At 40.6% G+C, this 15,040-nt stretch overlaps 1 protein-coding gene across 2 annotated transcripts in view; it reads right to left on the bottom strand.

The window, feature by feature from the left end:
- Positions 1-11,864, bottom strand: part of pde8b (phosphodiesterase 8B) — a 54,459-nt gene extending 42,595 nt beyond the window's left edge. Inside the window, exon 1 of one of the 2 annotated variants that reach the window (XM_047570776.1) lies at positions 11,645-11,864. In XM_047570776.1, coding sequence (XP_047426732.1) covers positions 11,645-11,692 — 48 coding nt within the window. In that variant the 5' untranslated portion in view covers positions 11,693-11,864. Of the gene's footprint in view, positions 1-7,308; positions 9,272-11,644 lie in introns of those variants that run through there. The other variant, XM_047570775.1, reaches the window with a different exon arrangement.
- Positions 11,865-15,040: the final 3,176 nt, after the last annotated feature.

The raw sequence follows: 15,040 nt of genomic DNA, 5'->3' as shown, positions 1-15,040 counted from the left end.
TGACTAAAAAGATGAGTTCCTGCAGAAATTTAAGCCACAAACTGTGACACAAACAAATTGATCAACAAATAAAAAAACAAAAATAGTTGAAAAAAATTTACAAAAATGCCCAAGGAGGAAATAAGGGTTACCTACTGTATACGGGGTAGACTTTAGAGAAATACCTGGCTACACTATCCCATCTAACAACACACTGTGGAGTAGTATTAAAAGCTACTGATGGTGCTGAGCTGCAGCATGTTTTATACAGACTATACATATTCAGTATATACGTATACACAAGTTATTTACATGTGTTTACATGGTTATTAAGAGCTAAGTTTTTCCAGTTTTCCTTCTTATTCCTTCTTCTTATTCAGAAGCTGAAGCTGCAATGACCTGACGCTCGTTTTTCCTTTTTTTTTTTTTTTTTGTGGTTTAGAATTCCACGGAAATCCTGCAGCATCCAAACTGGGCCTGGAGTACGGCGAGAGTCCAATAAGGCTCCTCAGGCACCTCATGTGCAGTAAATTGTAAACTATTAAACTCTTTCAGATTTCCACTTAATGTCGAGACATGAAAGTCGCACTTAAGTGCCACCAGCCCTGGCACCGCTCACGTGTAGGATCGACTGGCATCGGAGAAATTCAGGCTACGCTTCGGTGAGATAACATGCATGTAAACACACACCTACAGGATCTTATTTTGCGTGTAAACAGACATCCCGGTCCAACACTCCAACTATTTTCCACTTCACAGCCCGGAAGACATTCTTCCTCTTGCAAGCCAAGCTCAGAGAACATTCACACCGAGTAATCCCAAGTCAAACATCTGCCAATTCTTAGTAAATAACGAGTGTTTTAATTTAGGTTTTGCTTTTGCAAAGGTAGTTTTTTTTTTTCCATCAACGAGATTTCTATCTCTTGCAGCTTTTGGGGTTTTCTGAAGAACCAGTTTGAAGATTCAATAATAGATGCAAACTATCGTCCTCAAGCGACATTATGTGTTGGCACAATGCAAATGAAAAACAGACGTGGTTGCAAGGAGGCTCTTATCATCAGGTGTCATCTATGATGAACTCGGACCAAGAAACCATTGTGGTGGCCAACAGGAAGAGAGCGTGAACAAACAGGAACGTTGGGTGTGGCCAAGGCCGAGGCCTCTTATCAGCTCAGGTGTGTCTTCTCTGGTTGAACTTGGACCCAGACCAACTGTGACTGGACATTTAAAGGGATAGTTTATTTGGATTGTGCATGTACGAGGCACTATGAGGAGTACGGGCACCAAAGTATCAGCTGAATTTATTTTAGCCCCTAAAATAAAAATCTATATCAGTTTAAGGGTACGCTGTATTATCCCTAACCTTTTCTAACAATGAACTTCCAAGGCACCAGACTCCATTGCCAAAAACAGCAATTTTACATCACAGCCCACAGGAGTTTCTGCTCCACATTTGTGCGACGTGAGTGTTACAAGAGATGAACACAGATCTAAAGTAATATTTTTAACACAAAAAAATCTGAAAAAATAACCTAAACAAACTAACAGAATGAAGCAGCAGTAGACCGGAAACTCCATGTGTTCAGGGGTTAAATCATCGTTTTTGTCAATGGAGTCTGGTAGAAGCAAAACTCTGCATATTACAGGTTCAATTCCCAGTAGGAAAGTAGTGATAATAATCTAAATACATAAGTTAGGTTTAAACAGATTCAGATTTCATTAGGTTTGCCCTCTTTTAGGTGGATAAAATAAATATTAGGGTTACAACCAACAACAGTCCACAAGAATATACAACACTAGCCATTCTCTCCTCTCTGTGCATGGGAACAACTTCAAATCTGTTAAACCTCAGGAGGTAAAGTTAGAAAAAGACGGTTCCCTCAACCAGCACCGTGGAACAGCTCCGTCAGGCCTTACTCTGTGTTGCACAAGGCACCACTAATGTGCGAAAACAATCAATAATCGGAGTAATTACGTGAGGGGAAAGTGGTTCATGCAAACACACGGGCTGCTCTAATAATAATAATAATAATAATAATGATGATAGTAATAGAGAACGCTCCGGCCTTGTTTTTGAGACATCATGAAGGATGAGGGCGCTACGTGCATTAGCTTGTTTTATATACAGTTACATAACGTAAGTACAACCTGCACTTCATGCGCTCCCATGTTCTTGTTGCTCGTCGTTGTTACAGCGGCTCCTCGACCACGTGTCAGAGCTGCAGACGGGATCACGTCTCTCCAGCTACACAGGAAAGATCTTAAATCGAGGCTAAATGTGCTTTTTATCTACCAAGGTAACTCTTCTTCTAGGCCGTTCCTCGTGCATCTTTACGAATGAACTCGATTTAAGTGTAGCTAAGATATGCTAACTAACATATGACCTCATGTAAAGATGGCGGCGCTAGCGTATGCTGAATTTAAGCACGTTTTCCTACATTATTAGATAAAAGTTCTTAAATATTTCCTTTGTATCAGTGCTACTAGTTTAGAGATGTCTGTGCATGCTTCTTTTAGGGCCACATATATTTATTTGTTACTAGAACTACTGGCGAGTCACATTGTCTTGTTCTATTTGCAGATAATTTTTGCCTATTTTAATTGTTATACCCCTGATTTGAATCAGATTCCTGATTTTCTGCGGCTACTTGTTGCTAAATTGCAACTTCGTGCCTCATCTTTAGCGTTTGCAAGAGCCTTTCTACAAAGCATATGTGCTAACATATACTTAATTTCCCTACATTATAAGGTGATAACCTCAGGAAATAAATATTCCCCTTGTATCAGTGCAGATCTAGCAGCCTAAACCACTAGGCTAGTTAGTCACATTTGCTTTTTCTACTTGCAAATAATTTTGCTTATCGTAAATACTATATTCCTTTCTACAGCTACTTGTTGCTAGTTTACAACGTCTGGTCTCATCTCTAGTGTTGCAATGTGAAGCAAAGCCTTTAAAAACAATCTACAAAGCATATGTTGAATTTAAAGACATCTTCCTACATTATAAGATGATAGTTCTTAAATATTTCTCTTTTATCATTATAGATCTACTTGTTTTTAGTCTAAAAGTCTGGAGAGATCTGTGCATGGTTCTTTGAGGTGAGATATATTTACTTGTTTCAAGAAGCCTGTCAAGTTTCTTGTTGTATTTGTAGATAATTTTGCTTATTCCAAGTAATATCTCCCTGATTTTAATACATTTTAAGTTGGGTTTTTGCCGTGTGATCTTTTCTACGGCTACTTGTTGCTAACTTAGAACATAGAGCCTTTAAAAACAATCTACAAAGCATATACAGAAATTAGGCCCATTTTCCTACATTATAAGATGATATTTGTTAAATATTTCCTTTGTACCAACACAGATCTACTTGTTTATAGTCTAAAAACACTAGTTGACAGATATTTGTGCAGGTGAGATGTATCATTCATCGTTACACAGGATAAGATGCTACAGTCTGTGTGACACAATCCCACACAAAACACTTTTAAAACACCTGCAGGCAAGCAGACGGCTAGCAGCTAGCAACCAACAAGGAGACACCAGCTAACTAGCCTAGCCAGCAGCAGGATGCAGCACAACATAAAGCAAAGAATTTAAAGACAATCTACAAAGCACATTTTCCTACGTTATAAGATGATAGTTCTTAAATATTTCTGTTGTATCAATAGAGATATACTTGTTTTTAGTCTAAAAGTCAGGAGATAGTTTCAGAATTTCTTAGTACGCCAGTATTTCTTTCTTGTTTATTCTTTTTTATTGAAATCTCTGCAGTTTAATGCCTCATTTTACTCTGAAATGAAAGCACAGACCAAATAAACAACTAAACTTCAAAGGAAAACTAAATAAATAAATCATGGAGTCAATATATTCTAAACTTTGGACTCATCACAGTAACCATCTTTGTCATTTTCTAAAATGGAAATCAAATATTTTTCTTCCCACTCTTTGCTCCGTGGGGTTAAAGTCTAGAGACTGAACCATGGTCCACTCAAGCTTCAAGCTTTTCTAGTTTTTATCCTGAGGTAGTTCTGGTGTAGCTTGGATTCTGGGTCATTATCTTGCTGTAGGATGAAGCTCTGACCAATGATACCAGAGTAAACTGATGCTGTTCTAAAGCTTTTGACCGGTAGTGTGTCTGTACACGGTTCTATTTACTCGTTTTAAGAAACCTTTTGAGTTTCTTCTTCTATTTGTAGATAATTTTGCTCATTCCCAGCAACATCTCCCTGAGTGATCCTTTCTACGGCTACTTGTTGCTAACTCACCACGTCACGCCTCGTCTCTGGCGTTAAAGGCCCTTTTTCTGCAAAGCAAAGGCCTCATTTCTCCACGGGCTCGAGCGAAAACTTGCTAATTCACGCTCTCCTACGTGTTCTTATGAGGCAGCGGCTCTACGCCGAGACCTGCAGGGCGTCCGTACGGGCCACCAGCATCAGCTCCTTCACATGTGACTGTTCACACCCAGGCCGTCCTGACCAGAGGGGTAAACAAACGACTAGTGCATATAAACACACACACACACACACACACACACATGGGAGCGCGATCAACACCATGGCAGATTATCAAGATCCTGCAGGGTACGGCAGATGGTTTCAATAACAAACGGTATCATTGATCCTCTCGGCCTGGTCCCCGCTGATGGAGGGAGAGCAAAGGAACAGCTGACTGAGACACACACACGCTGAACTCATGACACAAATCTATTAAAAGTGTTCGGCGGCTGCACGTAAATATTATCTGCGAATTCAGCTGCCGGTGAGAAGAGTCATAAATGTTTTCATTCATTTAAACACCGTCCACGTCGGGGCCCAGACGAGAGGGCGGCCGATTAAAGAGCACTCAGTCACCGACTACAGCGTCAAATAAAGCAGCTCGTTTGTGTTTCAACAAAAACCTCCTTCCAATCTTTTATCCGACTCTTCTCCCGGGCCTGAACGGGTTAAAGAGAGTTCTGAGAGTCTGACGACGGGATCATCTGCTGCACCACTTCTTAACAAAACACAGCTATATCCTCTGGGGTTCGATCATAAATACGGAGAAGTATCTGTTCACATGCTTCCTCATGAGAGGGAAACGTTAAGAAACACGCAAAGTCTGCGACAGGGTGCTGGGAAAAGAGGAGACGGTTTTATGAATCGGAACTTTAATGGTTCATGAAATCAGAATCAAACCGGGGAGTAAAAGTCGTCGTTTAACTCTGAAAACAGAGATTTAACACTTGAGGTTTTGGATGTAGTTCACTCTCGTCTGCAGAGGAAGGAGGGAAGGCGTTTGAAAGTGTACTATATAAATGATATGAAATAATAAATAAGATAATATTAAGATCTTTAGGGACAAGTGAGACCTGAGAACTACAGAAAAAATAAGCATCATCTTTGAACAGGAAGTAGTTTTTCAAAAACAACAAAAAAAAATCCCAACGTCCTCAAACGAGTACATGCGAATTTCAACAAATTTGCATATCAAACTAGTAATAAGATTAAATAAACCAGTGTATTTACCCTTTGCCACAGGTACGTGACGGACACAAGAGTCTCATTATGAGGACAAACGGTCTAAATGAAGCAGAATAAGCTGCAACAAACCTAAAACACAATGTCCCCATGCGAGGACGCCGGGTCTCAGGAGGTTAAGGAGAAACACATTTTTAAAAAATTCTGTTGAATTGGATGAATCATTCAGCTTCAGATCAAACCCTCAGAGACACGGCAACACGTTGTCTCAGAGCCGGACAAATGGACAGAAGACCACACATGAGTTCTGAGTAATTTCTCTTTTTACCGAAGAAGAAGAAGGAGGAGGAGGAATTAACCTAAACCAAACAACGAGGTGGGGAGTCAGGGTGTCTGGCTCAGGCCAAAAGAAAGTGTTAATAATCCTTGTTTGATTTTTCGGGTGTTGGGGGGGAGGACAGTGCTGTGTCATAAACTCATCTGAAGCTGCCAAACCGCCGGCTAATCCTTTGACTTTTAGGACTTTGATGTTCACTCTTTGCTTTGTTGTTTGGAAATGAAGCGATTAGATTTGTGCGTTTGACAGGAGCTTCCAGGGGACGCGTGTGTAACGGTTTATAATCCAACAGAATCCAACATCTGTTCACAGATAGAAGCTTTATTCATGATCTAACTCCTGTGGGCACAATGTCATTCAAGGGGGGGGGGGCTCATTAAGAAGCAGCCTTCACCTGCTCACATCTGCATCCAACATTTATGAATGGTGCTTATCAGTACACACTGATCAGGCATAACATTATGACCGCCTGCCTAATAATGTGTAGGTCCTGTGGTGTCTGATGTTGTTAGTGGGGGCCTTTGAGAGGAGGGGACTTAGTTAATATGTATATATATATATATTAAAAAATGTCTAGTCAACCAAATATTTTGCGACCCCGATCCAGTACCTCCGCTGACCCCCTGTTGCTTTGATTAATTATTAGGCCTAATAATCTCACTTTTGTTCCCCATGGACTTGAAGATAAGTTAAAATATATAACCTACTTTGTTTGGAATAAGAAAGTGATATAAGTGAATAAAATAAGAGCCGCTGTCTAACTGTTGATCCTGCAGAACAGAACAGAACAGAACAGAACAGAATAATAACCTATAAGTAATGACTTTTCCTATTTATTGTAGCACAGAGAAGAGCAAGTCTCTTAATCAACTATACTTAAGTGTCTGTCATTGCTATGGGGTGGAGGAGGGGGAGCTGGTGTGGTCCAGGTGGGTGCTACATGTCTAATGACTCCAGGACCAAAAGTTTCCCAGCAGAAAAACACTGAACTGTCACGAGACGCTTTAAGCGTCATTCGCTTCTCCCGTCGGTGGTCATAATGTTGTGGCTGATCGGTGCGTGTCAGCTGCATCCTCATTAATAAATCACTGACTCTGATTTACCTGCGAATGCTTCAAACGCACGCGTCTCGGGGAGAGGGATGCACGCGCACATGTGTGTGTGTGTGTGTGTGTGCCCCAGGTGACGCATTCACTGACCGTCGTTATCGCTCACGGCTGACCGCTGATTGATAACGGCGGTGAATGAGAGGAGGCTGGACGGACTTTTAATGACAGACACTCAGGCTCAGGGCCTCCTCTCTCCTCTTGCAACCAACACAAACCAAACCAAAAAAAAAAAAAAAAAATTAAGGCCCTTCTCGCTTCTCATTCACGACCCGGTCACGGTTAGTGTGCCTGGCCCAACGCACCGTGTTGTTTTCTGGTTTGTTTTGGGTTTTTTTTTTTTTTTTGGTTCGTTTAACGAGCCCCCCCTCTCCTCCTCCCCTCCTCCTCCTCCCCCCTGCTGCTGCTCCTGCTGCTGCTGCACCGTACCTTGACGCTGGTGTGGCTGGTCTGCGTCTCGGCCTCGATGCGGATGTGCCCCCCGCTGTTCTCCTTGCGATCCCGGTACGAGTTGTTGCGCGAGTGGCGGCTCTGGTAGGTGATGACGGAAGGGATGGTCTCGGCCGCATCGGTCTTGATGAAGAGCCCGTGCAGCGTGGCCGCGGTGCCTTGGGAGATGGTGGTGGTCTGGTGGGGGGAGTTGGACTCGTCTGAGTCTCGGCAGTAGATCACCCCGCTCTGAGAGACGTGGATACTGGGAGCGCAGCCCATGCCTCAGCGACGCGCCTCCGGAGCCGGATCCCAGATAATAAAGAGCGACGCTCGGGTCGGGTACCACCTTCCTGTCGTCTTCAGCCGCCTGCACACGGGCTGCTGCTGCTTTCTCCGGGGCATCGGCTTCGGGCTGGAATCGCGCTCTCCTCCGCACGCCTCCGTTTGAGAACATGAAGGGTAGGGAGGCTGGTGAGGTGCGGATCGGGTCTTTTTAATCCGCGCGTCCCATGAATCCGCTTCCTCCTCCTCAGCAGCAGCAGCAGCAGCAGCCTAGTGCAGGATCTTTGACTCTGATGACATGCCGAGGGAGGACAGAACGCGCTTCGGGCTTATGCATGAAGAACATGAACACACGGACTAAACCACCTGACTGATCTTCACCTTCTCCTGCTTCACATCCGGCTTCGTCCTCTGTGACATGCTCCTCGCGTTTTCGGCCCGTGGACGCTCGCCGGCTTTATGAACATCTCCTCCGCGTCTCTACTTTAGTTATTTTGCTCGCAGATCATTGGCCACGGTCCATCTCTCTCTCTCTCTCTCTTTTTTTTCCTGCCCTCCCTCCCTTCCTCCCTCCCTTCCTCCCTATGTATCTCTCTCTCTCTGCCTCACACCAACATTATATCGCTTCCATCTCTGCAGTGTGACCCTCTAACCTCCCAGGAGGCCGCGCTCTGACTCCAGGGGTCATTTAAAGCATCACTGAACTGAATTAGTCTCAGTGCTTTCAAAGTAATGGAGGGAAAACACACACACACACACACACACACACACACACACACAATCGGTTTTTCCTTGCTTAGAATTAGTCCTCGAATCTCACATGTCTTCACTTTAGTGCCTCAAAAAATGATTTGGGTTGACCTCTGACATCCGACCTTTGACCTCAACCAGCAGCAAAGATGTGAACTAATAGCAGCAACACAGCGGAAGATGATTTATTTATTTATTTATTTTTTAACAGTGATCATTATTTTCTAGAGTTAATCAATAATTATTTGGCCTGTAATTATCAAAATAGACTAAATACTGGTGGGAGTTGTTGCTTATTATGAAATCGTCTCATCAGTTTCATATCTGGAGGTAAATATGTTGGACTCATGTTAATGTGTATTTAAATAAATTTAAATTTGTGGGGGAAAATTAATATATACATATATAAAATGTCTAATCAACCAAAGATTTTGCAACCCCCTCCCTGCAGTACCTCCACAGACCCCTAGGGCAGAGGTATCAAACCCATTTTAGTTCAGGGGCCACACTCAAGGGGGCCGGACCTGTAACACAACGGCTTATTAACTTGTAAATAATGATAACTCCAAATGTTTGACTTTAGGGTAAAAAGGTACAAGTACATGTAATGAACAACCATAAAAATTTTAAAAAGTGAAATTTCTTATTTTGTTGAATATTTTCAGCTGATATCTTCAGTGTAATTTTTGCAAATTCATCCCGTGGGCCAGATTGGACCCTCTGACGGGCCGGTTTTGGCCCCTGGGCCGTACGTTTGACCCCCCCTGCCCTAGGAGGTGTTGAAGACCTATGAAGATGTAACTTTTGTGAAGATAAATTAACCTAATATCGCTTATTTTGTTTGGAAATGCAATCAAAGGAAAATGATAGAAGTGAATGGTATAAAATAAAATAAGAGCTGCTGTTTAACTGTTGGGTGGGGGTGGGCTCTTTGAGGGAGGCCAGACCAGGAACTTAACAGAATAATAACCTATAAATACATCTTTTTCCATTTATTTTAGTGCAAAGAAGAACAAGTAACTTAGGTGAATAGTCTTTTAACAAACTATTTGTTTTAAAAAATAACTACATTCTTTAGAAAAATACGTGTTGTGTCTCTGTGTTGTATTCTGTCCACTTCTCTGACTAAAATAATAATGGACGTATTAGAAACAGCAGCTATTTTATTGACATATTGAAGTGTTCTATGTATTTTTTAACACTTTGCACAAATTCATTCCACGGGTCAGATCAGACCGTTTTCGGCCACTTTTGGTCCACGGGCCCTATGTTTGACACCTGTGCTGTAGGGTCAGTCCTGATCACCACCGTGACCAAGTATCGTTGAAAGCTGCAAGGGGGCAGGGGGGCGCAAAGACATTTTTTAGCACATATTTTAATAAAGGGATAAGGGAAAACTTAGGTAGCACTAGGTTGAGTTTAATATAGAACACATATAGTAGGAATATGTTTGTATATGCAAATATAAGATGACTCCAATTAAGGCGCCCACTAACAATTCATTTCATTATCCAATAACCTGCTCACTGATTTTAAATTTAGCTGCTAACTTGTTATGAAGATGCAAAAGTGGAACTTCTTTACTGTATTAGTAAATGTTCTAACTGATTATTATTTCACTGCTTCAACCTCTTAAAAATGACAATATTCAACACAGACGCCACAACTTTCCATCAGGAACAAAACCCGTCTACAGATAATAAAAATAACGTCCAGGCATGAAGCTGCTGTGACTCTGTTCTTCTTTCATTCATTCAAATGTTGTTTTTTATTAAATGATCAATAGTATCCGTGGGTTTCCCTTCATGTGATCACAGCCACTATCTTATAAACACCTGTAATCAATATTATGATGCTTCGTTTTAGAGCCTCTCAGCTCTTTGTTTTGGTTTTCCTTCCCACTCCGCTCTCCTGCAACAGGAAACTAAAACACACGGATGAAAACCGTGCACCCGGTCGACCACATCTGCTGCCTGCGTTACGTAAATACACAAATAAATATAAAAGTGTCCCCCCCCTCCTCACTCACTCATGCAAGTGTTTGTTGCATGATTTGAACGTATCTCCAGCCAAAAGGACGATACGCAGCAACGAGAAGCGTTACGCCGCGTCAAAAGTGAAGCGTTAACGCGTTAAGTTATTAAGCTGAAACCCTAAAGTGATTCCTGAGGATCTGATGTTGAACTTTTTACAGTTCACGTTGTCAGATAATGAAAACAGGACTTCGAGCTTTCATCAGGCGGCGTCTCCAGCCGCTGAAAGGAGCCAAAGCGAAGCTCTTCAGCTCTGCGTGGAGGAGCGGGGTCTGGCCAGTGTCTGCGCTGGCTTTTTGGAAAAGTGTATAATTTTCCCTGAGTGACACTAAAAAGAACCGTCAGCGTCACTTCATCCAGTTTAGACACATGTGCCAAGTGACTACACAAAGAGTCTGATGTGATTTATGGACCCTCCTGAGGATCAGATATCTCAGAGAGGAAGAGGAGAAGGACTAATGTGAATAATGGAGAGTCCACATTAAGATGTGAACATCACACCCAGTAATGTTTTCACTCTCTATTTTACTCCACTGCATCTATTTTAATGCTACATCTACTTTAGGAATGAAGATTTCACATGCAGTAAATGTCACAGCCGTCGTGTGATTTGCTCATAAAACTAATTTCCATCAAACCGCTGCTGCAACATTCAAAGCTGCGTTCACACAACATACATCATGGTTTAAGTTTTACGTGCACGCAGACCTTCCTCTACTCTCTCTAGTGTTATTACTGAGAGGAGTCTTGTTGAGGCAGCCCTCTGCTGGTCGGCCTCAAACATGTTCAACCGGTGGCAACAGATCAACATCCAAACATCAAACCAGCAAAAGTCAGGAGGGAATAAACTGCTCAGATATTCACACACTGTCTCCTTTAAACTACGCATCCGCTTCTTCTACTTTATTTATTCATCTATTTACTGGTTCTAGTCTGGAAAACTGTACAACAAAAAACCTGATAATCACTTTAGTAATTTACCTTTTGCATGCTGTTAAGAGTTTTACTTTGTACATTTATCACGACTGACACCTCTGGTTAGTTTTTTATTTTCTAACCCTTGAAATTAAACTGTAAAAACAAACATTTTTCATGCCACATTCTCCACAAAGCTTCTAACATCTTCTTTAAATCCCCCCTCACTTTCCCAAACTCTTCTTCGTATTATTTGTAGTTTTGTGGGAATATTTTTCATGATCTTTCTCGTAATTTGAGGAATTATTTAGATATTTGCATAAAACAGACAGAACTTTATTTTCTGCTCCTACCTTTCTTGGTCCATTGGGGTAAAAAGTCTCTGCAGTGAGTCCACTCATGTCTTAAAGCCCCGGGGTTTGTCCTAAACAGTGGAGGATGAAAGCGTGCACCTTTTCCCCCTCTGTTACTTGTATCTGATGGCTTCGTGTCACGCAGACTTCCACAGGTATCGAGAGCTGGCCCGTTAGTAGTTACTTGTCGGCCTCTGAACTTAGTAACCTTCTTGGCTCAGGACGCAGCGCTCCGCGGGCTCGGTGTCCGTGCGGCCCTAGTGTCCTCAGCGCGCACCGACAGCGACTGGAGCTGGTGCGCATGTGAAAACAACGACTCACAGGCAAAAGCACTGGACGGAGGAGGATTGGGGCAACTTTTTTTTAGCTGTTTTAATCTCAGGATTCAGAGAAAAAAAAGTCAGAATTCTGAGATTAGAAAAAAAAGAAAAGAAAAAAAAACATCTCATTATTCTGACTTTAATCTAAGAGTCAGTCAGAATTCTGAAATTAACCAACAATGACTGGAGCTGGTGTGCATGTAAAGACAAGGATTTAAGGAGGTAAAAGCACTGGATGGAAGAAATAAACATATATGAAAGAAAGATGAAAGAAAAATATATATATATATAGTTAGAGCAGAGCAGGGCAAGTGAAAAAAAAAATATACATATATAGTTTGAGCAGAGCAAATGTTTTGAAGTCAGAATAATCTCATAATTCTGACTTTAATCTAAGAATTCTAATAAGAAAAGTCAGAATTCTGAGAAAAAGACAGAATTCTGAGAAAAAAATCTGAATTTTGATGGAAAAAAGTCGAAATTCTGAGATTAAAATCAGAGCTAAAAAAATCTCATAACTGTGACTTTAATCTAAGAATTCTGAAAAAAGTCAGAATTGTGAGGAAAAAATGTCAGAATTATGAGGGAAAAAAGTCACAATTCTGAAATTTAAGTCTGAATTCTGACATGAATCCCAGAATTCTGAGAAAAAAAAGTCTTATTTCTGAGAAAAAGTCAGAATTCTGAGAAAAAAAAAGTCAGAATTTTGAGAAAGAGTCAGAATTCTGCAAAAAAAGTCAGAATTCTGTGGAGAAAAGAGTCCGAATTCTGACGTTACTCTCAGAATTTTGAGGAAAAGTCAAAATTCTGTGAAAAAAGTCTGAATTCTGAGAGTAAAGTCAGAAAAAATATCATTTGCTCTAATAATGTGTTTTACATTGGCCCTGATCCTCTTCAACTGACTCTAAGGTTCTTTGAGTGTTTTTGCTGCAACTTATATACAAGTACGGTTAAAATAGGGTGTACAAAACAGACCTAGTAGTTTTAAGTTAATAAGCTAATATCCATGAAACCCAGTTAAAGAAAAGGGAGAAATTTGCATTCAGCAGAGCTGTTTTACTAGTAAGTACATATGTAACTTTCACCAAAAATGCGTTATGTCACACGTGCATCACTTCCACATCTGTTTCCATTATTTCTTCTTACTGATTCAAATCATGTGGATGCTGCAGCAGCTCAAATTGGAGATGATTTATTTTTTTTAAGAAAATGTAATTTGAATATTGTTTTAAGGTGAAATATGACTTTATTTATCTCTGTCCAATGTGGGTCTTGAACTCACGACCCAGAGATTCAGAGTCTCATGGCTACAGTCTGAGGTTTTTATGAGATTATTGCCCATACACGCTCATTCAATCACATGGCTTGTTTTTTTAATTTTTAAGATTTTATATTTATTGACTTTTTTTTATTATTATTATCTCAGATTTTTATGTTTCTAGCTTAACTTCTTAGAGCGTCAATCCTGCCATATGTGCAGTAGGTGCTGCACTAGCAGAAGTGACAGTAAAGCTGACGTCCATATCTGCAAGTACTAGTACAACTTTGAGGTACAACAACGATAATCAATTTACAGTTTGTACATTTAGGATTTTGCAAGAAAAACAAATGGACTTTTAAAAATATGAACATTTAATAATTATTAAGTAAATATTTAATGCTAACCTGACCATTCTGGCTACTTTTAGCTTTCATACTTTCAATGCAGACTTGACTGCTTTCAATTCTTTCTTAAAAAGGTTGGTTAATCATGCTAGAGTGTGGTTTGCCTACCTGATAATGTGATGCATACTTATTTGGAGCTGATGCGATACAATGCAGTGATGAGTAAAATAAATGCATGTGCAGTGTAATGAGAAGCTGCTTTCAGGCTTTTACTGACAGACAAAGAGGAAGTTTTCATCATACAGGAAAAGAAGCTTTTATTCTGAAGGAAGACATTTACATGACGCATGATGTTTCACAGCAAAACAATGAACCCTTGCCCACATCAGTTTCCTGGAAGATTGGTTCAAAGAAATGTAGACGAGGCATGAAAGTGTAAAGACTGGCTTTCATTTTTTTTATCCTCACTGTCAACACAGAGCGGCCGGGCCGAGCTGTCGTCTGCATGTGTAATCAAACTGTCTCTTAACCTTTCAGTGTCCTGGCACAGCATCAGCTCCGTGTCTCTCATGTGGAAAAAGAAAATATTTATGGCACTACTTGTTCACTGTCCACCACTGATACTGCTTGTACTTTGTTTAATAGTTTACGCCTGCAGATCTAAACTACAACTGTGATTAGTGCTGATTAGCATTAAGTGCTAGGATGGTGACCAAAGTAAATAGAGTAAAGGACGGTATGATTACAGGTCACTGTTAAAGTTATTATCATTTAGATCTTTTAATTCATCTCATTTACGCTGATGCACAATATATTTAGTGTTTGAAGGGGAAATGTTACTGTTGCAGTCACACCTGGAAATGCACGGCCTCCCAAGACTGTTGACAACAACACATCGACCACGTGGTGAGGGTTTTCCTGTGGTGTGTGCACCAGGACATGGATGACTGAAGTAGTTTTTGTGCTATTGGACATGTCTGGTAGGAAGTAGTGACGTGCGGAGCGATACTGAACATCGATACTTCCGATACAGGTCTTTAAGCCATAAAATCGATTCTCAGATCAGATCAAAATATCGATACTTTTGATACTTGAGTCATTGGCGGTAATGTAGGAACGCAGTGCAAAGTAACTAAACTATTGAGTTGTGGCAACACAACAAACTCAGGTTAAACCACAACACAGAATATGAGACATTTATGATGAGGACAGACGAGGAGGGAACAGAGTCACAATTAAGATGAAAGTTTTCATTTAATAGTAAAACAATAATTTATTTTAATGGTCTTATTAATTTTCTTATTTCTTTTTTTTAGTCTTTGAAGTCTCTTTGGTTTTTCTTTACCTCAATAAAATAAATAAATAAATTACTCTGATGTTGTGTATTCTTTATGGAGCTATAGCATGAAATACTACTTTTACTACTACATTTTTAGTTTTACCACATTAACGTGTATTTACACAAAGTATC

Source organism: Mugil cephalus, chromosome 19 (assembly GCF_022458985.1).
Source record: "Mugil cephalus isolate CIBA_MC_2020 chromosome 19, CIBA_Mcephalus_1.1, whole genome shotgun sequence".
NCBI classification, from domain to species: Eukaryota; Metazoa; Chordata; class Actinopteri; order Mugiliformes; family Mugilidae; genus Mugil; species Mugil cephalus.
The sequence above is the reverse complement of the archived record's forward strand: the minus strand, read 5'-3'. Positions and strand labels throughout refer to the sequence as shown.